The sequence below is a fragment of the Elephas maximus genome, chromosome 13, assembly GCF_024166365.1.
Source record: "Elephas maximus indicus isolate mEleMax1 chromosome 13, mEleMax1 primary haplotype, whole genome shotgun sequence".
Classification (NCBI taxonomy): Eukaryota; Metazoa; Chordata; class Mammalia; order Proboscidea; family Elephantidae; genus Elephas; species Elephas maximus.
In genome coordinates this window covers 76,822,547-76,846,930 of record NC_064831.1, presented here as the reverse complement: position 1 = coordinate 76,846,930, position 24,384 = coordinate 76,822,547, and the positions used below count along the sequence as shown (strand labels likewise).

The window sequence follows — 24,384 nt, the reverse complement described above, 5'->3', positions numbered from 1 at the left end:
TCATTGGGCCAGGATCCTGCCCCTGACTTGACCCAGGCCCCTGAATTCTGCCTGAAGCCTTGGCCCATACTCCATCCTAAAGAACAGATTATTAAATTTGAAACATCAGGGGGGTTGGGCAGCTCATCTCACTTCCCTGGGCCCAGGGGTTCCTTAGGATGAGGCTTCACTGACTGGAAGGCAGAGGACCCCTGGAGGGGTTTTTCCAGCCTAAACCAAACTCGTTGCCATCAACTCAATTCCGAATCATAGCGACCGTATAGGACAGAGTGGAACTGCCCGATAGGATTTCCAAGGAGCAGATAGTGGATTCAAACTGCTGACCTTTTGGTTGGCAGCCAAATTCTTACAGAGCTCCTTTCCCAGCCTAGTCACCTGTAATTAAACTGAGGAAACCCAGCTGGATCCGTGAAGGTTTTGTGAGGGCAGGACTTTGGGGGAAATATCTCACAAACCACATGCAGCCTCCTTATCTCGATGCGGTTTCAGATCTTGGACCTGGGGTTAGCCACCTGTGTCCTGTGTTACACGACCCTCCTTGGCCTCCTCATGCTCACCTGTTCATATCCCGCCTCTGCCTTTCCTCCTCCAGGTGAACTATGACCACTTTACTGCTGGTGTTGGTGACTCTGAGGGTCATCGCCGCAACCACCTCCGTAGAATATTCAGGTGAGGACATTCCCACGCAGGTTTCATTTGTTCAGCAGGTGCTGAGGACTGGATTCTGGGTATCGGGAACTGACCTGGGTGCTGCTAGTCCCAGGGACATAATTTCCCCTTTCCTGGCCTTTTCCTGGCCCTGCCCCTTTCCTTTCAAATGCAAGCACAACTGCAAAGGGAGACCACTCATACATATACATGCACACATGTGTGAACACACATGTGCACACACGTGTGTGCACACACAAACATGTACGTACACATACATAATGCATGCACACACACGTGCATGCACACACATGTCCCCACATGTGTATACACATGCAGGCATGCACACATACACACACGCTTATGTACACACATGCAGGATCCCTCAGATAATATTGCTCCTGGCTGCCCTCCGGGATAGACAGCTGAGGGGAAGCACTCCTGGCAGGTGCCCACCTCCCAGCTTCCTTCTCCACATGGATGTTGCCTAGAGCTACTGCACACACTGAACTTAGGAGTGAGGCAGGACAGAAAACCCCAAAGAGAAAAAGCTGTCAAGGGCAGATCAGTGGGAGCAAAACAGAAAAGAAAAATCATCTGAGAGATAACCTAAAAGAAGCCCCAACAAATGAGAGAAGTCTTTACCTTCTGTGGCACATGGTCCCCGGGATGCTGTACCAGGCCTCTTGCATGTGGCAGGCATTGGGTGTAGTTCTGATCATCAAGCGCTGAACCACGTGAACAAACCATCCACTGGCCCCAGGATAGGCTTGACTGCAAAGTGGAATTGCTGCAACCGGTAACTCCCTTAGACCCAGGCAAGAAAGCCCGTGCTCTGTCTGGGCCATGCACTTTAGAGGCCCCTTCTGACCCTCCTCCAGCCCAACCCACCCCAAAGGATGAGGAGTATGCGGGGCCTGCTAGATGTGCCCACCCAGACCCACGCTCCCCCTTTAGACCACTCTATGTGTACCCAGGATGCCCTAAACCCCCTGTCCTAATGGGCCCAGCCCCATCCAGCGCCTGCATGGGCCTCTTCTCTGGGTCCATCTGCTGTGAGCGGATCACATCCCTGTGTGAGCTGCCCCTAGTCTCCAGGGAGGGGCTCAGGGGTGGCAGTTTGCATGGGGTGTTGACAGAGCTTGGATGTAAGGCTGAGATGGCCACGGCATGTGCATGAGACCCCTCGCAGTGTAGGGCAAAATCGGGGGGGTGGGGGGAGAAGAACAGGGCCTGCCTCCCTTCCATGCAGAAGTAGAAGACCTTGCAGTGCAGTGCAGACCGGTAAAGAAACCATGAATTCTGAATTTGAATCAGGCTTTCCAGGTCATATTGAAAGGTAGACTTGTCCAATTGGAGGCTAGAACATATTTTCTTTAATAATCTATTGGCTTGATTGGTGACTTCTAAATATCTAGCCATATGGTACATAGCCTCCAGTTGTAATCTTGCTGTGGGGCCTGCAAATACCCAGGCCCTGGCTAGAATCTAGGATGGTTTGTTCACACAAGCAGACCAGGCTAGTAGGGCAGGTTGAGAGCTTTAAACGCTGCAGAACTAGGCAATGCTGTCATCTTCAGCTCTCCCTGGGGACCCACTACTACCACCAAGACCATGCATGTTAGAAGGTGCTGGGGCTAAGCTTTCAGGGGGTGTCCAGGATATCAAAAGGTTAGAGCTGGACTCCAAACATTCCTGGCTGGCCTTTCCTTGCCCTGTGATGTATCTACCACCCACGAATATCTGAAACATTTTTATGTTCAACCTGTAGGTACTTCTGGAAAGAAGGCTTTCATAAATTTGTGACTCACCATGAAAGGTGCTATTTTTTCCCAAAGAGGTTTCTTTCCCATTCCAGGCAGGTCTTCTACTTCTGATGGGATTTGGTGACCATGTGGCACCTTCCCTATGAATACATGCCATGATTTTTGTGGCATCTACCCTAACAGCAGAATAGAGTGGCTTATTCCCTTGAAAGGCCAAGATAGAGCCCAAAGCCGACCTCCTCAAGCGAGACATGTCTTTGAGGTTTTATATTTTAGCTTTCAAAGTTTTGTGGATTATTTTCTCTATCCCATATGTATTCTTTTTTTTTTCCATCATTACCAGTTGCCATCCAGTTGATTCCTACTCATGGCAACCCCATGTGCGTCAGAGCAGAACTGAATTCCACAGGATTTTCACTGGCTGATTTTTTTAGAACTAGATCACCAGGCTTTTCTTCCAAGGTGCCTCTGGGTGAATTCAAACCTCTAACCTTTTGGTTAACAGTTAGGCACATTAACCATTTGTACTACTCAGGGGTTGGTAAACAGTTTTTCCCCAAAATCTTTGGGTCAAGTTGTCACTCCAGGAAGACAGGTTCTGTTTCTCTTATGGCTTTGGCATCCCATAGGGTTTGAGAAACAGAGAAGTGGTTTCGATGCTGATGTTCCCCTTGTCCTTCTCTGCAACCCTTTTCTGGCTCCATAGTTTCTGTCTTGAGGTACAGAGACCAGGAGTCTTAGGAGTGTGGCTCTGGAAAAAGTATTTCAAGGCTTCCTGGGATTTCCATATGGCACAGGGGCATCCTGGACCCTCTCTCAACCCCAGCTGCCCCCACTGTATACTCAGAAGCCTGCAGTTCCAGGAGGATGGACAAGGAGGCTGCAGGGTCTTCTCTAGGCACTAATGGGTCTGTCTCTCACCCCGTCTCCCCCCACAGGCCATGACACCTTGCTGAGCGTGAGCATCCCCCAGCCTTCCCCGCTGCGGGTCCTCCTCGGCAGCTCCGTCACCATCCCCTGCTACTTCATCGACCCCACGCACCCTGTGACTACCGCCCCGTCCACCGCGCCCCTCACCCCAAGAATCAAGTGGAGCCGTATTTCCAAGGAGAAGGAGGTGGTCCTGCTGGTGGCCACTGAGGGGCGCGTGCGGGTCAACAGTGCCTACCAGGACAAGGTCTCCCTGCCCAACTACCCGGCCATCCCCAGCGATGCCACCTTGGAGATCCAGAACCTGCGTTCCAATGACTCTGGGGTCTACCGCTGCGAGGTGATACATGGCATCGAGGACAGCCAGGCCACCATGGAGGTCGTGGTGAAAGGTGAGAGCCGCCCTCAGAGACACTGTTCCACCCGCAGAAAGAGCTGGAATGGTGTCCTTATGGGTGTGGACCCACCAGACTGGCTTTCAAGTCCTGGCCCCGCCACCCACTGGTGTGGATCTCAGTCAAATGACTTAACCTCAGTCACTTCCTCTGTAAAATGGAGCCGGTAAGACTATTCTTTCGGGCGTGTGGTGGAAACTAAATAGAACTAAATACTTTCTGGACACTGTCACATGATAAATGACAGTTTGCACTTCCAAACGATCCTGTGATTTGGTGGACATTGTGATCATCGTCTTTTAAAGACAGGAAAACTGAGGTTAAGTGACTTGCCTGAAGTTACCCTGCAAGTGAGTCAGAATGGTTTCTGACCCTACATTCAGTTGTCTTTTCTCTCCTCCACCCCCATCCCCTCCTTCCCAGTTCTAGGAGACAAGGAAAGGGCTCAAGACTGTTTCCCTGGTCTCCTTTCTCTCTGCGGCCCAAGGAGAAGGGTTGGTCCTTGGTTGGCTTAGGAGTTTGGTCAGCACCAGATTTTTTGCAGTGAGAGGTGAAGTAGGAGACTCTGTGAAAGACGCCCACTCCTGGGTGTACCTTAAACAGCACTTCGACTAGGATGCCCCTGGACTAAAGGTGCCTGGGGCTCTGAGTGTCTCTGTCACCAAAGCAAACATGGGGTCTTGGAATGACAAGATAAAATTACAGGGAAGGAGGCAGATTTTGGTTCAAGAAAGAACTTTCTGATTATCAAAAATATTGGAAGAGGAACGCCTGTGAGGTAGTGAGCTCCCTGTCGTTGAGGGTATTCCAGCAAAGACGGAGGGACCACGTGTAAATGTGGAGAGGGGACCCACCCATCAGCTAGAGGCCCAGACCAGACCAGATGTCCCCAAGGGCCTCGATGATTGGAAACCGCTTGACCTGCTTTCTCACCCGCGCCTGTCTTGCAGGCGTTGTGTTCCATTACAGAGCCATCTCCACACGCTACACCCTGGACTTCGACAGGGCGCAGCGGGCCTGTCTGCAGAACAGCGCCATCATCGCCACCCCCGAGCAGCTGCAGGCCGCCTACGAGGATGGCTTCCACCAGTGTGACGCTGGCTGGCTGGCTGACCAGACTGTCAGGTGAGGCCCCTGCCCACCAACCAAGTGGGCCTCCCAGCCAGGGAACCAGGTGCAGGGGCCACAGTAGAGTGGGGCAGGTGGTGGGGTGAGCTGGTACCAGGGTGACACTGAGACCAGCCTAGCTTGGGAGCTGGGAGGCGTCTTGGCCAACACTAGGCCAGAAACCCATTGATCCATCCTATATTCTGGTTATTCTTCCTGAGGTAGAGTCAGTGCCGCAGGCAACCCTGCCTTTAAAAACCAGTTGTCATCAAGTGGAGTCTGACTCATGGCAACCCCACATGTGTCGGAGTAGAACTGTGCTCCACAGGGTTTTCAATGGCTGATTTTTCAGAAGTAGATCACCAGGCCTTTCCTCCAAGGTGCCTCTGGGTAGATTCAAACAGACAGCCTTTTAGTTAGCAGCCGAGCCCGTTAACGCTTTGCACCACTCAGAGACTCCCAACTTGCCTTAGATAAGCATTTTCTCCTCACAAATTACACGTCGTTCTTCTTACCCATTTCCCCCTTTGCCACAATGTCCTTACTTACTGGTTTGTTGTTTTGGTTTTTTTAAACTAAAGTGTTTTTGTGTATTTTTGTAAACCACCTTATATTCCTTTTTTTTTTTTTTTAACGAGGCAAAAACACAAACCAGACCCATTGCTGTCAAGTTGATTCCAACTCATAGCAACCCTGTAGGACAAAGTAGAACTGCCTCACAGGGTTTCCAAGGAGTGGCTGGTAGATTCGAACTGCTGACATTTTGGTTAGCAGCCTGAGTCCTTAACCACTGCACCACTGGGGCGGCTTAATAAATCAAGACATACAGAAATCAAACTTCTTCACACTTTTTTTGCTGAGTGCATGCGGCTGAGGGATGGGCTTGCAAAGCCCAACGAGACAGAGCCCTGCCCTCAAGGGGTCTCAATCCGTTAGGAGCAAATTTGTTAAGACAAGATATGATTAGTTTTAGGTGGATCATAGCTGTAAATGTAAAAACAAGGACCACAAAGCCTCTAGAAGAAAACAAAGGAAAATAGCTTTGCAATCTTGGGGTAGACAAAGATTTCTTAGGCCACAAAAGCCACTAATCATAAAAAGCAAGATGGGACAACAGTCTAGCAGAGTGCCGGAGCTCACACCTCAGACCCTGAAACTGGGAATCTGTGTGACCTTGGAAAAATCATGTAACATTTCTGAGCGCCAGTTTGCTCAAGTGTAAAACAGACGCATCATAGCACCTCCCTCGCTAGGTCGGTGTGAGACTCAAATGATATATAGACAGGGGTCGGCAAACTACAGCCTGAGGGCCAAATTCAACCTACTCCCTGTTTTTATGAATAAAATCTTTTTGAACCATAACCGTGCCCATCATTTGCACACTGTCTAGGGTTGCTTTCACACTACAGCCGAGTTGAATAGTTGTGACAGAGACTGTATGGCCCACATAGCTGGCCTTTTACAGAAAAAGTTTGCTGGCCTCTGATGGAGCAGTGTGTCTGGTACCAACAGATATCCAGACAAGGGGGTTGCGTTTAGTCATTAATAAGTATAAAAACCAACATTCTGCGTATCCAGGACAGACAGGGTCAAACGCATGGCTCAGTTACCGTGTCCTTTAGGGGAGGACATAAGGTCCAGGCTACGTGGCTCCCCCTCCATTCACTGAGTGCTACACCCCCACTTTGCAGGTACCCCATCCACACACCCCGGGAAGGCTGCTACGGAGACAAGGATGAGTTTCCCGGGGTGAGAACCTACGGCATCCGCGACACCAATGAAACCTACGATGTGTACTGCTTTGCTGAGGAGATGGAGGGTGAGGCTGCCCTGTCCACTGGGAGAAACTCACCCTTCCCCAGAAGCCCCCTTCTCAGTCCCGTCACACCACTTGCACCCCTGGTCACACAGCATCTTCTGGGTCACGGCGCTAGCTCAGGCACCTCTGACCGACACCTGTCTCTGCTGTGCCCTGGGGAAGGAGTAGAGAAAGGAGGGGTCCTTTGCTCCCCCTGCCTTCAGAGAGGGCTTTGGTGGTCCCAAAAAACAAAACCAAAACCAAATCCATTGCCATCAAGCCAATTCCAACTTATAGTAGGACAGAGTAGAACTGCCCCACAGAGTTTCCAAGGAGCGCCTGCTGGATTTGAACTGCCGACCTTTTTGGTTAACAGCTGTAGCACTTAACCGCTACGCCACCAGGGCTTCCAGGTGGCTTCAAATTGTCTAGAAATCACTACTGGGCCCCAAAGCGGGTGTTACAGATCTCTCACTTGGGACTGCCCCTACCACCTGGGACCCCCATCCCTGTCCAAGGGATGTGCCATAAAAACCCAGCCTTATGACTCTTGCAAGGGACACCCCAGGCCACTCTGGATAGTTCCAGGAGAGCTGGCTCGCCAACCACCTGCTCTCAGCTCCTCTGGTGCCAGCCGCAGCCCTCTTCCAGGCCTCGTTCTGGAGGAAGCTGGATTCTGTCTGGTTCGTAAAGGGCACTAATTTTGGTCACAGTCAGAGGTGCCCAAGGTACTCAAGAATGGGGGTGACACCGCTTTCCCCATCTGCCTTTTGACATTCCAGACTCTATCACCTCTGTCCCCTCCCAGGCTCAACAGCAGTGCTCACAGTCCCTGCGGGCTGGGGGACCAACACGCTGGCTTGCTCTGACCCCACCTTTCTCACCCCACAGCCCACTTGCCTCATTTTCACCCCAAACTAGCGAGTCACATAACAAGTATTTGGGTTCCCATTTTTGGTTAACCAAAGACAAATGTAACGATCACTCAGAGCTGCTACTCCACAGCCAGAGCTGCCCCTGAGAGTGCCTGCGCCCTGCCCTGACACGACCTTCTCAGGTTTCCGGAAAATTTAAAAAAGAGCTTCCAGGCCCTAACTAACGACCTTACGGACTCCTGGGGCCATCCCCATTTGGAAACCACTACTCTAGGGGATCAGAGTCTGATGCCTGCTTTTCCCATCTGAATTTGAACATTTTTTAAAAGATCTGCTTTGAGTGGGCAATGCTGAGCTCAGAGGAAAAACCCAGTAGTGGTGGAGAACATTCCAGAGCAAACTACCATCAGCAAAGAGGCTTCTGAGCAGGGGGAGTTTCATCCTGTACCTCAAACTGCCTGTACCCTTTCCGCCACCTCTTTGCCGTTCTGGCTGCTTCTTTCTTCGTCCTTTTTAATTGTGGCACAGATATACATATTTAAGAAAACATTTGCCACTTTAACGTTTGTTGCATGTGCAGTTAACCAAAACCAAACCAAACCCATTGCTGTTGAGTCAATTCCGACTCATAGCGACCCTATAGGGCAGAGCAGAACTGCTGCATAGGGTTTCTAAGGAGCACCTGGTGGACTCCAACTGCCGACCTTTTGTTTAACAGCCGAGCTGTTAACCACTGCGCCACCAGGGCTCCACAGGTGCAATTAGGTGACATTAATTGCATATAACCATCACCGCTATCCGTTTCCAAGTTTTCCCATCAACCTTAACACAAACTCATTGCCTTCTAGGCAATAACTCCTTAACCCCTCCTTCCCACCCCTGGTAACCGCTAATAAACTTTGGCTTCTGCAGTTGTTAATTCTACCACATGGATGAACATTGCAAACGTTAAAAAAAAAAAGTTGGTGCCAAGTCAACTCTGACTCGTGATGACCTGTAAGTGTCAGAGTAAAACAGTGCTCCGCAAGGTTTTCAGTAGCTGATTTTACCAAACTAGATCACCCGGCCTTTCTTCTGAGGCCCCTCTGGGTGGACTTGAACCTCCAGTCTTCTGATTAGTGGCCGAGTGTGTTAACCACTCCAGGAGACCTGGTGGCAGTGCATGGGGACACAGGGCAGAGGAGGTGGGAGGGAGCCCTCACTCTGCCACTGTGTCCTCTACAGGCGAGGTATTCTACGCCACATCCCCTGAGAAGTTCACCTTCCGGGAGGCAGCCAACGAGTGCCGGCGGCTGGGCGCCCGGCTGGCCACCACAGGCCAGCTCTACCTGGCCTGGCAGGGCGGCATGGACGTGTGCAGTGCTGGCTGGCTGGCCGACCGCAGCGTGCGCTACCCCATCTCTAAGGCCCGGCCCAACTGCGGGGGCAACCTCCTGGGCGTGAGAACCGTCTACCTGCATGCCAACCAGACGGGCTACCCAGACCCTTCATCTCGCTATGACGCCATCTGCTACACAGGTGGGGCTGGGGCTGGAGGTGGGAAGGGGGCTCATGCCACCAGAAATGGGGCCAAAGGAAGAGAAGAACTTGAAAAGGGGGGTTGATTTTTGCCTCTTGAAGGGGTCACTGGGTACCTGAACCCCATGTTTTTGGTAACGAGTTAACCAGTCAATTCCAACTCCTGGCAACCGCATGCGTGTCAGAGTAGAAATTGCTCCATAGGGTTTCCAGTGGTTCAGTTTTCAAATGCATATGGCCAGGACTTTCTTCCGAGGTGCCTCTAGGTGGACTCAAGCCTCCAACCTTCCAGTTAGCAACTGAGAACATTGACTATTAGCACTACCTAGGGACTCCCATGCCTTTGGTACCTCCCTCCTCCCTCCCCCCACCCTTTTTTTACTAGTTCCTAGGAAGTGCTAGGGTAGAGATGCTGAAGACTACAGTGAATCCAGCCCTGTCGCCTCTCATCGGGATAGGATTAGAAGCTCAAGCTTTAGAGTCTTCATCTTCTGAGGCTGGAATTCCAGCTCTGTCATTTACTACTGTGTGACCCTGGGAAGGTCAAGGCCTTGAGCCTCACCTTCCTCATCTGTCTAATGGGGAGACGGTGGTACCGCATGGAAAGTGGTGGAAGGCTGACATGAGGCCATGCTCCCCAGGACAGCGCCGTTATCTGCCCTTTTAAATTGAATCCATGTAAAAAGAAGGTCAATTTTATTTTTAAAAAGAGGAGAAAGTTTTGATTGGGACTTTATCTTAAAAATTTAGACTGAAAAAATTTGAAATAAGTTTTTATCAGATATTTAACAAGAATTGGGTTATAATGACAATTAAGTGCTGGTTCTTGAGGGGGAAAAAACAATGGATGAAGAGTTGTATCAATTTATGCAGAACTGGTGGCGGTAGAATGACATATTTCCTTTCATGTTTAACTTTCACAGCCTGACGTACATAAAGAGGGCTAGTTTGGGAAAAATCATTAGGTTTTCATACATTTTCCCCAGAGCCTCTCTTAACCCTTTCAAGACCCTCCTCTCTCCTTTAAAATCTTTTTTGATACTGTGTGTTTTCAGTAATGGAAGGCATGCTGAGTGAAGGAGTCTTTATGAATTTATGTGATGAAATATGGATTTTGATACATCTTTTGTGGGGAACATACACCCCCAAAATGCCCAATTTCCCTCTGTAGCTGATTCGCATTGCCCTGTTGGATGGTCACTATTGCAGATGGTCAGTAAGGTAGGCATGGTGGTGTTAATTAAACAGAAAGAGACACTAGAGAGGGAGCTGATTTTTTAAGCAGCAACCCCGATGGGTCAGTATCTTTTGCTATGATGACTCTTGCACCCTTTTGCAATCTTAAAAAGGTGGGGACTCCTGTAATGAATAAGGAATAATGGTAAGAGCACCTTGAATAGTGAGAACACTGCAATGAACCAATCCGGGGCCTGGCACGCAGTAGTCGCTTTCCTTCCCTATAGGGAAGGAGGAGGAGCCAGTGTCCTCTCTAGTCCATACCTCATACCCTTCAAGCCTGGCCTAGGCTGAGCACTTAGATGTCTTTGTCCCTGCCCCAGGTGAAGACTTCGTGGATATCCCAGAAGACATCTTCGGGGTGGGTGGTGAGGAGGAAATCACCATCCAGACAGTTACCTGGCCTGAGGTGGAGCTGCCCTTGCCCCGAAACATCACCGAGGGTGAAGCCCGGGGCAATGTGATCCTCACAGTGAGACCCATCTACGGCGTCTCACCCACTGTCCTGGAGCCTGAGGAGCCCTTCACATTAGCCTCCGCCTTCCCTGAGGCTGAGAACCAGACTGGAGAGGCCACTAGGCCCTGGGGAGTTCCTGAGGAATCCACACCAGGCCTGGCTCCTAGTGCCTTCACCAGTGAGGACCTGGTTGTGCAGGTGACCATCTCTCCAGGTGCAACCAAGGTCCCTGGGGAGCCCCTCTTGCCAGGGGGTAAGTACTCACCTTCAGGGGATTCTCACAGTGGGGAGGTGGAAAGAACTGGCCTGGGCATCAGGACATCCTAGCTGTCCCTTCAACTTATCCTGGGACCTGGGCCCAGCCTCTCTCCTCTCAGCCTTGGCTCTCTTCATCTATAAAACAAAGGGCATAGATTAGACCGGTGATGTCTCAAAACTCTTTTTTTTAATTATTTTTTAATAAGATTTTATTGTGTTTTTGGTGAAAGTTTACACAGTAAATTAGGTTCCCATTGGACAGCCTCTATACAAATTGTTCAGTGACATTAGTTGTATTTCTCCTGTGTCAGCGTTCTCCGGTCACTCCATTTCCAGTACTCCAGTTTCCCTGCCCCTTATCTTCTCATCTCTGCTTTAGACTAACTGTTGACCTTTTGCTTTCATGTAGATGGTTTTTTAGTAGGGCACTGTACTCACGGGTAATAGCCTTTATTTTGTGTACCACTTTGTTGTTTCACCAAAAGGAGACCTCAGGGGACTGTTTTGGTTCAAGGTTTAAAGAGTATCTCAGGGTGGTAGTCTCAGAGAGGCTTCTGGTCTCAACTGGTCCAGTTAGTCTGGCCTTTTTTAAGAATTTGTATTTTGTTCTACATTTTTCTCCGTTCTATCCCAAACTCTTTTGCCACAAAGCATTTATTTCAAATTATATAGGTGGCAACCTAGTGTGTACATCAGATAAAGGGGGCACACAGATTCAGGCAAAGTGGGGTTCAGAACTGGGGGCTCCTCCCACCCATGGGTCCTCCTTGCCCCATCAGGCACCTCCAGAGAATAGAACCACTTGAAAACCACTGCACAGGGTGATCCCTGAGGCCTCTCCCAGCTCTGATCTTTCACAACAGGGGTTGGCAAACTGTGGCCGGTGGACCAAATCCAGCTCGCCACCTGTTTTCATATGCCCCATGAGCTAAGAATGGTTTTTCCACTTTTTAATGGTTGGGGATAATTCAGAAGAAGAGTATTTCATGACATGTGAAAATTGTATGAAATTCAAATGTCAGTGCCATAAAAAAGTTTTCCAGGAGCACGACCACCCCCATTTGTTCACATGTTGTCTATGGCCGATTGGGTGCTACAGTGGCAGAGTTGAGTAGTTGTGACAGAGCTGTGTAGTCCACAACGCCTAAAACATTACCATCTGGCCCTTTCCAGAAAAGGCTTGCCAACCTCTGTTCTAGAGTGGTGGTGTTCCAGGTGCTTAATAAATATTTGGAGAATTAGAATGCAAGTTGGAGCTCAGCTGCTCCCCAAACTCAAGTCCATCAACAAGGAGAACTTTCTGGAGTGGCCTTCATGAAGCCCTTGGTGATGTCCCCTCCCAGGGGAGGGGCAGATGAACACGGCCATCCATCTTCACACCCGAGATGCTACCAAGTGAAATGCCCAGATACATACACTAGTTTGAGGAGGAGAGGTTGTTGAGAAGTTTGGAGTAACACCATTGATGGTTGGTCCCAGGGTTGGCCCAGGGCTAGAGAGAGCCCCACTGGTCACCATGTGAGATGGTGCCAACAGAAAAGATGAGCGCCTGACTCAGTGCAGGACAAAGAACATGGGACAAACACAGGTTGAGGATTCATAGCCTGTGACATACACTATGACACCCACACAAGTGTCAAAGTCAAGTGTGTATCCAGACGAGCACAATGTGAGGAGACTCTAGGACAAGGGCTCTTACCCGTTTGTGGGCCTACCCCTTTGAGAATCTGACAGAAGCCAGGGGCCCACTCCCCAGAAATACCCCAATGCGCACCCATGCAAATGTTTGCAGCCACACTCGGGGGTGGGGTACCCACCCTCTGATCCCTGGACCACAGACTCCAAAATACGAGCACACGTGATTTCAGAGAAAGAAGGAATGGGAGGAGACCATTACCACTCTCCGATTGTCCGAAACAATGAGATAAATGCTAAGACAAAGGCCATGGACTCTCACCCATTAAAGAAAACCAGACTCGCTTCCATTGAATCAATTCCGGCTCATAGCGACCCTGTAGGGCAGAGTAGAACTGCCTTATAGCACTTATAAGGAGCAGCTGGTAGATTTGAACTGCCGACCTTTTCATTAGCAGTCAACCTCTTAACGGCTGCCCCACCAGGGCTCCAGACCACAGACTAGGCAGAAAAATTACCAGTGATTATTTGATTTCCTTCTCATCCTTCTGTGTATTTTCCAAATGTTCTGTAAAAAACATTTACCCTTATCATAAGAAAGAATGCCTTTTTGTTTCGAAGAGAAAGTGGACAATGAGCAGCCATGATGTGATGAACCCACAAAGGGAGAGTTGAGGACACCCAGAACTGAAGGGTCTCAGAAGGCTTTCTCAGGGAGGTGGATGTCAAGAGCAGTTTGAATGAGCAGAAAGAAATGGCTTAGGTGGGAATAGGGTTGGAAGGAGGGGATGGAGGGGAAGTCATTCCTTAAAGAGCCAGGGTCCCCTCCGTGCCCATGGAGCCACAAGGACTGGACGCTATGGGGAGCGGCCCTGTGGGGCCCAGTCTTTGCCCTGCATGGACCTCTTTCTCCTCTCCTTCCATTCAGGGGTCGTGTTCCACTACCGCCCGGGATCCACTCGCTACTCCCTGACCTTTGAGGAGGCAAAGCAGGCCTGCCTGCGCACAGGTGCAGTCATTGCCTCCCCAGAGCAGCTCCAGGCAGCCTACGAGGCCGGCTACGAGCAGTGTGATGCTGGCTGGCTGCAGGACCAGACCGTCAGGTGAAGGAAGGGCCTGGCACCTCCCCAGCCTACCCCGTGGGAGGTGGCCACGCCCTGAAGATGCCAGGTTTGAGGAACCTGGCTCGGCACCCTGCAGATCATTGTGGCTTAATCAATGCATTATGCCTCCATAGCTACTTCCTCAATCTTTTCCCAGATGAATTATATTCTGAGGAGATGAGGAAGGGCCCTGGTCAGGCTAAGTCCTTGGGACTGTCCCCTGAAGAGACATAGAGAGGGAATCCCTGCTCTGGAGACCCCTTCTCCAGTCACTCAGTGCCCTTCCATGGGGCTGGCCCTCTTCTGAAGCCAGGGGCCACCAGACCCTTCCCCCAGCAGCGGGGGAACTAGGGAATGGTCTGCTCAGGGAACTTGCTGCTTGAGGGGCTACTTCCTGGTTTGAATCCCACTAGATAACCCAAGACATGCCCTGCCCAAGCCCCCAAGGGGCCTGCCAGCCTCATCCCGGGCCCTGAGAGCAGCCCTCATCCTCCCACCTTCCTTTGCAGATACCCCATTGTCAGCCCACGGGCCCCATGTGTGGGTGACAAGAACAGCAGCCCGGGGGTCAGGACCTACGGTGTGCGCCCATCAACAGAAACCTATGATGTCTACTGCTACGTGGACAAGCTCGAGGGTACAGGCCACATCCTCACGTTCTGGGCCTAGGCAGGCAGGGAGCTAGAGGGCAGATATCAGAGGGGAGGAATAATCACTACCACCACCCTGTTCCCATCAAGCTCTCCAGGTCCCGTTTACAAAACAGGCCTACCCAGCCCTTCACTCAGGTCGAGCCCCTCGTTCCTCTGCTAGGTGGTTCATGTGATTTCCCCCAGCACTGTGGGTAAATAAATCCATTTATTTATTCTTAATAAGTGGGATGCATACCACCTGCTGCTCAGGGAGTCCCAATGCCCAGGAGAAAATCAAAGCCTCTGAGAAGTCTTGCAATTAAAAAAAAACTCTTCAGCTCTCATTACCCCAGCATTTCCCAAGCTATTTTGACCACAGACCTTTCATTTTATTTCTTTTGATTTCAATTAAAATTCCTCCAAGTTAGTATTCCACTGAACCCAATTTTGGAAATGCTGGCGGACTGGAAATTTTTCAAAATTGCTAGCCCCTTGTTTTGGGCCCTGGGCAAATTCCTTAACCTGTCTAGGCCTCAGTTTCCTCATCTATAAAATGGGCCTGATTTACAAGAGTAAGTCAAAAAGTATTGCCACTAGAGTTCCTTTTCATACTAAAATAAAAAATAATTTTTTTTTTTTTTTATGGGTGTATCCCAAACAAAACGTGTTTAAACCTGTCTCTGGGATCAGTGGGTAGCTGCAGACAAGTCCCCTCATTAACACACTTGTCTTAGTCTCGGTAGGATGTCTTCAGAAAAAGGGATACTTTTTGTGCCTTGGAAAAAAATGATTTTGAGGTTAGGGCTAGTACCAAATTTTTAACAAAACTCAGGTGGATATCGTCCCAAATCACTGAAGCTTTGCAACAATTTATGGGAATGCTTTTCCACATAAAACAACAGTTTTTAGATGGATCAAGCCTTTTAAGGAAGGTCGGGAAGACTTCCAAGATGAGCCAAGAGAGGGAAGAGAGCTCAGAAAGTTATGGCAACAGTTTTTTGGGATTTCAAAGGGATAATCTTGATAGATTTTTCTCGAAGGACACAGGATGATCACAGAGGCTTATTATGAAGAAGTTTTAAGAAAATTAAAAACCTCACTGATGAGAAGAAGGCCAGGAAATTGCACCAAGGAATTTTTTCCATCACGACAGTGTAGCTGCACATCCTTCAAGGGTAGCAAGGGCTGTCCTACGAGAATTTCTCTGGGCAACCTTACCCCAGCCACCCTACGGCCCTGACCTTGCCCCTTCGGACTTCTTTTTGGTCCCCAAACTCAAAGAACATTTAAAAAGAAGACAATTTGAGTCCCTCGAGGATGCCAAAACTGCCTATTTGATGTGGTATAAATCGAAGAGTGCAGAATCGTTTGAGGAGGGGCTAGAGCAAAGGGAACACCGCCTTCAGAAGTGCACAGACCTAGGTGGAGGAAACGGAGAGAAATAATAGCTTCACATGTTTATATTTTTGTTTAACAAAGGTTTCCATGATTTTGTAGCAATACTTTTTGACTTACCCTCGTATACCAACCTCAGAGGCTTTTCAGTTTTAAATGAGGTATGTAGGAAAGGTGCCTGGCACAAATAAGTGGTCCATAAATGAGCTTCCTTCCTGCTAAATCGGAGGTACCCAGAACTGGTGCTGGGCATGGGAAGCCCAGGTTCCAGAACCCAACCTCTTCCTCAATGAGATCTCAGGAGCTGAGGGAGATGGGCAGTTCGACAGCAGTCACAGTGGCTGTGATAAGGGCTGCCATGGAGGGCAGCACAGGGGGTGCCCAGGGGAGCCTCCTCTCAGCTGTTGGTGGGAGGTAGGGGCTGGGGGTGCCTAAGCGTGACTGCAGAATCCAGAAAGGAGGGAAGGAGGAGTGGTTGTTTCCCAGTAGAGTGACCAGCTGGTCCCAGTTTGGCTGAGACTTCCCTTTTTTTAGCACTGAAAGCCTCAAATCCCAGGAAACCCCAGTCCCATACAAACCAGGACAGCTGGTCACCCTACTTCCCAGTGTCCCAGGAGATCTAAGTGGGGTCGTTGATAAGGACCTGTTTGAGCTGGGCTGGGTCTTGAACCTGTGTGCCCTGTGGGTGAGGATCCAGTGAGCAGGGTTGGGGTGGGGTGAGGGCAAATGGCAGCCCTTCCCCTGGCTGAGCAGGGTCCCACACATGGCCACCTGCCTCTGCCCCCAGGGGAGGTGTTCTTTGCCACGCGCCTCGAGCAGTTCACCTTCCAGGAAGCTCTGGAGTTCTGTGAATCCCGCAACGCCACGCTGGCCTCCACGGGCCAGCTCTATGCCGCCTGGAGCCTCGGGCTGGACAAGTGTTACGCCGGCTGGCTGTCGGATGGCAGCCTTCGCTACCCCATCGTTAGTGCACGGCCTGCCTGCGGTGGGAATAAGCCCGGTGTGAGGACTGTTTACCTCTACCCCAACCAGACTGGCCTCCCGGACCCACTATCCCGGCACCATGCCTTCTGTTTCCGAGGTATGCGCCTCATCTCACCTCCAGATCCCCTCTTTCCCAGGGGCAAGTCCCCTGGGCTCACTCTTCCTGGCCTTGCCATCGTACCCCTCCATCAGAGCAAAGGGGGAAAAGTCCTTCCTTTTGGCGGCAGGGACAGCTGTGGAGCTAGTGTGATGTTAGGCTTTGAATCCAAGCCAAGCGCATCCTTCTAAAGGCTACTACACAGAAGTGAGTTGGGCTCTAAACTCTGGCAGGCCTGAATTTGAATTATGACTCTGCTGCTTAAGAGCTGGAGTCCTGGTGGTACACTGCTAACCAAAAGGTTGGCAGTTCAAATCCACCAGCCGCTCCTTGGAAACCCTATGAGGCAGTTCTACTCTGTCCTATAGGGTTGCCATGAGTCAGAATTGACTCAACAACAGCCGGTTTGGTTTACTTAAGAACTGTGTGACCCTGGGCAAATCACTTAACCTCTCTGTTCCTCTGCTTTATCTCCTACAAAGTGGTTGCTATAAGGATTAGCTGAAATGGTACATGTGAAGCCCTTGGCATAGCGCCTGGGACCTAGCAAGTTTTCAATGAATGTTAGCTTTTATTATTATAAATTTACATATATATATTGTTTTAATTTGTATAACCTTCTCGGATTCTGTCCTGCTTTTAAATAGTTTTGTGATGAGTTTATTTTCTTATTCTTCACTAAGCATGAGTAATTCACATTTTTAATTGACCCATGCTATGGACACACTGCCATACCAACCATTACTCCATTGAGAGTAATGTCATCAAACGACTGATTGGGCATGGCCAGGGTGTGGCTGAGGCACAGCTGAACTCTGCTTGGATGAGTTCTCCATGGTCCATCAGCCTGGGCGCATGAGGGCATAGACTGTAGAAACCACTTTTGCTATATTTCACGTATTACACATCAAAACTGAGTTGGTGGGGAAGGGAGCCAAACTTCTTTGTGTGATAATATGAAAGGCAGAGTTCACTGAAGGGGTATGGTGGGGCATGGCTGGGAATTAACTCCCAGTCAGAGAGGGGCTGGGTGCTGGGACAAATTCTCTGGAAGGATTTGCAACTTCTCTCTGCAACTTCCTCTGAATCTACTTCAAAATAAAATTAAGAAAAAAAAAAAAAAAAAAACAGCATGTCCCCAAGTTTCCCAGACTTCCAGGGTCACTTTTTAAAATTTCAAATGAAAGCAAGTTCAGCCTCACTCCACCATCCTCAGGAAGACCAGTCTCCTCCCAGAGAATTAACTGTCACTTAACTTCTTTGTGCCTCAGTTTTCCCACCTGTCAAATGGGATAACAGTGTCTATCTCCTCCGGTTATTGTGACATGAAATGATTTACTATACATAAAGCCCTTAAAGCAATGCCTGATATGTTAAATAGTTCTGCAGGAGAAACACATCAGACCACCCTGAAAAACACTGCCGAAGGTGTGTACATGTGGATATTGTCCAGTTGCTGCTAGTGGCTCTTATTCTTTGCGGAGGCAGAGAGCCATCCCCTGCTCTGGGTAGGGTGGGGGTGGCCCAGCCAGGCTCTTGCAGAGTCCCCAGCTCCTCTCCAGAAGGGCCAGCCTGGGATGGGTCACTGGTGGGGGAGGGAACCTCACCACTCACATCCCCTTTAGGTGTTTCAGCAGTGCCCTCTCTGGAAGAAGAGGAGGGTAGCACACCCATACCACCCTCTGGTGTGGAGGACTGGATGGCTACCCAGGAAGTGCCTGGAGTGGCTGCTGTCCCCTTGGGGGAGGAGATGACTGCAGTCCCAGGCTTCACCATTGAGCCAGAAAACCGGACGGAATGGGAAGCAGCCTACACCCCAGTGGGCACTTTCCCACTGCCAGGTCAGTGTGGCCTGGGCTGTGGGCACACTCTGAAGCCACAGACCCCTGTCTGCCTAGGATGGGTCCGGGCATGGCTTTTTTCCCTGGAGCCTGTGCTTTGCTTCCCTAGCCCTGTCACTGGCCCTGTGTGCTGCTGTGGGCAATGTCAGCCACCTCAGCCAGCCTCTAGGACCTCACGCCAGTGAGAGAAAGTGTAATACTTGAAATGTGACCTTGGTTGCCTTTGGTGGTGGCCGGGCCCATACATCCAAAGGGTTGTGTGGATGGTACCCTGAAGGGGGCAGAGAGCTTCCTGGTCCCTTTCCTCCCTCCCTTCCTTCTTCCTTTCTAATGAAAGATCCCATTATAAAGTGTCTGAACACATCTCTGAGCTCTTGAGACAAAAGTTTGACTGTGGAAAGAATGGAGTTTAGGTTGTCTGTATAAACTTAAAAAGGGGGCGAATTAATAAATCTTATCTCCTCTTTCTTCCTCCTTTCCTACAGGGATCCCTCCTACATGGCCTCCCACTATCTCAGCAACGGAGGAAATCACAGAAGGCCCTTCTGTAACTGAAGTACCCTCTGCCTCAGAGGAGCCTTCCCCATCAGAAGAGCCATTCACCTCAGAGAAACCGTTCCCCTCAGAGGAGCCATTCACCTCAGAGAAACCATTCCCCCCAGAGGAGCCATTCACCTCAGAGAAACCATCCCCCTCAGAGAAGCCATCGCCCTCAGAGGAGCCTTTCACCTCAGAGGAACCATCCACCTCATTGGAGCCATTTACCTTAGAGGAACTATCCACCTTAGAGGAGCCATACACACCTTCACCCTCAGTGCCTAGCTGGACTGAGCTGCTAGGCTCTGGGGAGGTATCTGGGGTCCCTGAAGTCAGTGGTGACTTCACAGGCAGTGGAGAAGCTTCAGCAGGCTTTGATTTCAGTGGGGAGCCCTCGGGAGAAAGTGCAAGTGGACTACCCTCTGGAGACCTTGATTCCAGTGGTGAGACGTCAGCAGTGAGCTCAGGTCTGCCTACGGAAAGTGGACTGGCCTCAGGGGATGAAGAGAGAATTGAGTGGCCCAGCACTCCTGAGGTTGGCAAGCCACCCATTGAAGACACGGGCATAGAGGGCTCTGTTTCTGGAGTGGAAGATCTCAGTGGACTTCCTTCTGGAGAAGAGGGTCCAGAGATCTCTGTCTCTGGAGTAGAGGAGCTCAGTGGACTTCCTTCTGGAGAAGAGGGTCCAGAGGTCTCTGTCTCTGGAGTAGGGGACATCAGTGGACTTCCTTCTGGAGAAGAGGGTCCAGAGGTCTCTGTCTCTGGAGTAGGGGAGCTCAGTGGACTTCCTTCTGGAGAAGAGGGTCCAGAGGTCTCTGTCTCTGGAGTAGAGGACATCAGTGGACTTCCTTCTGGAGAAGAGGGTCCAGAGGTCTCTGTCTCTGGAGTAGGGGAGCTCAGTGGACTTCCTTCTGGAGAAGAGGGTCCAGAGGTCTCCGTCTCTGGAGTAGGGGACATCAGTGGACTTCCTTCTGGAGAAGAGGGTCCAGAGGTCTCCGTCTCTGGAGTAGGGGACATCAGTGGACTTCCTTCTGGAGAAGAGGGTCCAGAGGTCTCTGTCTCTGGAGTAGGGGAGCTCAGTGGACTTCCTTCTGGAGAAGAGGGTCCAGAGGTCTCCGTCTCTGGAGTAGGGGACATCAGTGGACTTCCTTCTGGAGAAGAGGGCCCGGAGGTCTCTGTCTCTGGAGTAGGGGACATCAGTGGACTTCCTTCTGGAGAAGAGGGTCCAGAGGTCTCCGTCTCTGGAGTAGGGGACATCAGTGGACTTCCTTCTGGAGAAGAGGGTCCAGAGGTCTCTGTCTCTGGAGTAGGGGAGCTCAGTGGACTTCCTTCTGGAGAAGAGGGTCCAGAGGTCTCTGTCTCTGGAGTAGGGGAGCTCAGTGGACTTCCTTCTGGAGAAGAGGGTCTGGAGGTTTCTGTCTCTGGAGTAGGGGACCTCAGTGGACTTCCTTCTGGAAGAGAGGGTCTAGAGACCTCTACTGCTGGAATAGGAGACCTCAGTGGACTTCCTTCTGGAAAAGAAGGTCTAGAGACCTCTGCTTCCGGAGCTGAGGACCACAGTGCATTGCCTTCTGGAGAAGAAGACTTGGAAGGGTCTGCTTCTGTACCCTTGGACTTTGGCAGACTGCCTTCTGGAACTCTAGGAAGTGGACAAGCTCCAGAAGCAAGTGGCCTTCCCTCTGGACTTAGTGGTGAATATTCTGGGGTGGAAATTGGAAGTGGCATATCCTCTGGCCTACCTGACTTGAGTGGACTTCCATCTGGGTTCCCAACTGTCTCCCTAGTGGACACTACATTAGTAGAAGTGGTCACAGCCACCACTGCAGGGGAACTAGAAGGGAGAGGAACCATTGGAATAAGTGGTGTTGGAGAAACATCTGGGCTGCCCTTCCATGAGTTGGACATTAGTGGTGGAACTAGTGGAGTACCTTCAGGAACTGAACCCAGCGGCCAGGCATCTGTGTCTCCTGATATCAGCGGGGAAACATCTGGACTCTTTGGCATTGGTGGGCAGCCATCAGGTTTTCCTGACATCAGTGGGGAAACATCTGGGCTTTTTGAGGTGAGTGGGCAGCCATCTGGGCTTCCTGGCATCAGTGGTGAAACATCTGGAGTGACTGAGCTTAGCGGACTGTTTTCTGGACAACCAGATGTCAGTGGAGTAGCATCTGGAGTTGCTTATGGCAGTGGACAACCATTTGGCATAACTGACCTAAGTGGAGAAATATCTGGGGTCCCTGATCTCAGTGGGCAGCCATCAGGGCTGCCAGGGTTTAGTGGGGCAACATCTGGAATCCCTGATCTGGTGTCTGGTACCGTGAGTGGCAGTGGCGAATCTTCTGGCATTACATTTGTGGACACCAGTTTTATCGAAGTGACCCCTACTACATTTAAAGAAGAAGAAGGCTTAGGGTCTGTGGAACTCAGTGGCCTTCCTTCCGGGGAGGCAGATCTGTCAGGTACATCTGGGATGGTGGATGTCAGTGGACAATCTTCTGGAGTAGTGGACTCTAGTGGGTTTCCATCCCAGGCTCCAGGATTCAGTGGCCTGCCAAGTGGAACAGCTGAGATCAGTGGCGAATCCTCTGGAGTGGAGATTGGAAGCAGCCTGCCCTCAGGGGCTCATGAAGGCAGTGGACTTCCATCCGGTTTCCCCACCATCTCTCTTATAGACAGAACTTTGGTGGAATCTGTAACCCAGGCCCCAACCGCCCAAGAAGCAGGAGAAGGGGCCTCAGGCATTTTGGAACTCAGTGGTGCCCATTTTGGAGCACCAGACATGTCTGGAGACCGTTCTGGGTTTTTGGACCTTAGTGGCCTGCAGTCGGGGCTGGTAGAGCCCAGTGGAGAACCTCCAACCACTCCGTATTTTAGTGGGGACGTTTCCGGCACCGCTGAAGTAAGTGGCGAATCCCCTTCAGCCACAGGCACCAGTGGGGAGGCCTCAGGACTTCCAGAAGTTACTGTAATCACTTCTGATTTTGTCGAGGGTGTCACTGAGCCAACTCTTTCCCAGGAACTCAGCCAGAGACTTCTTGCGACACCTTCTCAGCATTTTGAGTCCAGTGGGGAAGCTTCTGCGTCTCGGGACGTTAGCGGAACTACACCAAGTTTCCTCGAGTCTGGGGTAGAAGCGTCATCTGTCCCAGAATCCCGCAGTGAGACATCTGCCTACCCTGAGGCTGGGGTGGGGACGTCTGCTGCCCCTGAAGCCAGTGGAGAAGCTTCCATGTCCCCTGATCTGAGTGGAACCACGTCACCCTTCCATGAAGCTGATCTCGGGACAGCCTCAGTCCTGGGCGGGAGTGGCAGTACCTCTGCTTCCCACGAAGGCCCCAGAGAGGGCTCGGCAGCCCCGGAAGTGAGTGGCCAACCAACCGTTCCCTATGAGGTGGGCACAGATGCTTCGGGCTTGTCTTTGGCCACTCTCCTAACTTCTGGAGACAGAACTGAAACCAATGGAGACCTGTCTGGTCACACCTTGGGGCTGGATGTTGTCATCAGCACCAGGACCCCAGAGGCTGAGTGGACCCAGCAGACCCAGCGCCCTGCAGAGGCACGTCTAGAAATCGAGTCCTCAAGTCCCTTGCACTCAGGAGAAGAGACCCGAACAGCCGAAACAGCCATCTACCCAACAGACGCTGCCGTCCCGGCCTCTCCAGAAGAGACAGGTGAATCAAGGGCAACCTTTGAATGTGTTTGGGTGGGCCAGACTGTGAACAGCATAGCATAGTGGGAGGCAGTATGCTTCTAGGTTCCATCCACAGGCTGGTTATCAGCTCCATCACTATTTGCTGTGCAACCTCAGGCAAGTTTCTTAGCCTCTCTGAGCCTCATCTGTAAAATGGGAATAGCACCAGAGAAGATGAAAAAGGATATAAATACATGTAAGAGGAGTCCCTGTGTGGCACAAAGAGTTAAGCATTCAGCTACTAACCAAAAAGTTGGCAGTTCAGACTTACCCAGAGATGCTTCAGAAGAAAGGCCGGGCGATCTACTTCCAAAAGGTCACAGTCATGAAACCCTGATGGAGTGCAGTTCTATTCTGCAACACATGGGGTCATCACGAGTCAGAATTGACTTGACGGCAATTTTTTAATATACGTAAAACACTGAGATCATACTGTGCACCTAGTACACGCTCATAAAGATTAGCAGTTGTCATCGTTCCAGTGGAGCTCCATCACGTGAACACTTATATGTGAATGCCACAATCTGTGCCTGGCACAGGGAGAGAGAAGGATGACTATTTAGAGAGTACTGGAAATTCCTCTCACCCACCCAGCCCCAGAGAGAGTGGAAACGAGAGAATGAAATCTGCTGATGATGTTTATGCCCAAATACAGCCTCTGTGTGTGCAGGGTTAAAACCTGCACAGTTTAAGGAACTATCAAGGGTAGCTTGGGCTGTGTCCTGACTTTAGACCTCGTGTCCCCACCCCACCCCTGACACCATGTGACACCTCTGTGTTACCATATTATCTTGATTACTTCTCCTCAACATAATTAAGAGTACTGGGCCCTCTCCAGTCCCAAGCACCAGATGCGGTGGCTTTTTTCCCTAGGATGACCTTGCACCTCCCTTTGAACTGAGAGAGCTTTTACCGTCAGAGAGAGACCCCCAGATGCTGTGGGACAGGTACCCAGGAGGACAGGGTCCCCAGAAACATGCTGACCCACGTCAGCCTCATAGACCGCAGGGCCCTTGTACCCTGACTGTGAGCTCTCAGAGGCTGCACTGGTACCCAGGGCAGCTGAGTTCTTGATGCTCAACTTCTCCCCTGGGGCTGCGGCCCCCACCAGATCCTGTGCTAAGGAGCTTTGTGGCACTGGAACCTGCCAGGAGACAGAGGGACTCGTCACGTGCCTGTGCCCTCCTGGCTCCACTGGCAAGCACTGTGACATTGGTAAGACCCTCATCAGCTGGGGGGTGGGCGTGAGGACAGGGACAGGATAGATTCTTCCATCTCCAGAAGGGACTGCAGGTAGGACAATGCAACCGAGGTCTATTGAGACTCTGGCTTCCCCAAAAGGGCCAGGAGAGGCTCACAGTGACCTGTCGGGGTAGAGCTACTGGATAAACATGGCATGTCTTTCTAGAATGTCTATTTCACATGACAGTTTAGGAGAAAAAAGTCAGTTAAACTGCTAAGTAATTTGTTTTCTCTCACGC

General features: G+C 50.8%; 1 protein-coding gene across 1 annotated transcript in view; it reads left to right on the top strand.

Annotated features, from left to right (window-relative positions):
• The first annotated feature begins 599 nt into the window (after positions 1-599).
• Positions 600-24,384, top strand: part of ACAN (aggrecan) — a 39,963-nt gene continuing 16,178 nt past the window's right edge. Inside the window, exons 1-11 of the mRNA XM_049905976.1 lie at positions 600-669; positions 3,353-3,736; positions 4,690-4,864; positions 6,538-6,665; positions 8,744-9,037; positions 10,597-10,983; positions 13,552-13,726; positions 14,236-14,363; positions 16,541-16,834; positions 18,460-18,675; positions 19,161-22,907. Of these exons, the coding sequence (XP_049761933.1) occupies positions 600-669; positions 3,353-3,736; positions 4,690-4,864; positions 6,538-6,665; positions 8,744-9,037; positions 10,597-10,983; positions 13,552-13,726; positions 14,236-14,363; positions 16,541-16,834; positions 18,460-18,675; positions 19,161-22,907 (5,998 nt within the window). The remainder of the gene's footprint in view (positions 670-3,352; positions 3,737-4,689; positions 4,865-6,537; positions 6,666-8,743; positions 9,038-10,596; positions 10,984-13,551; positions 13,727-14,235; positions 14,364-16,540; positions 16,835-18,459; positions 18,676-19,160; positions 22,908-24,384) is intronic.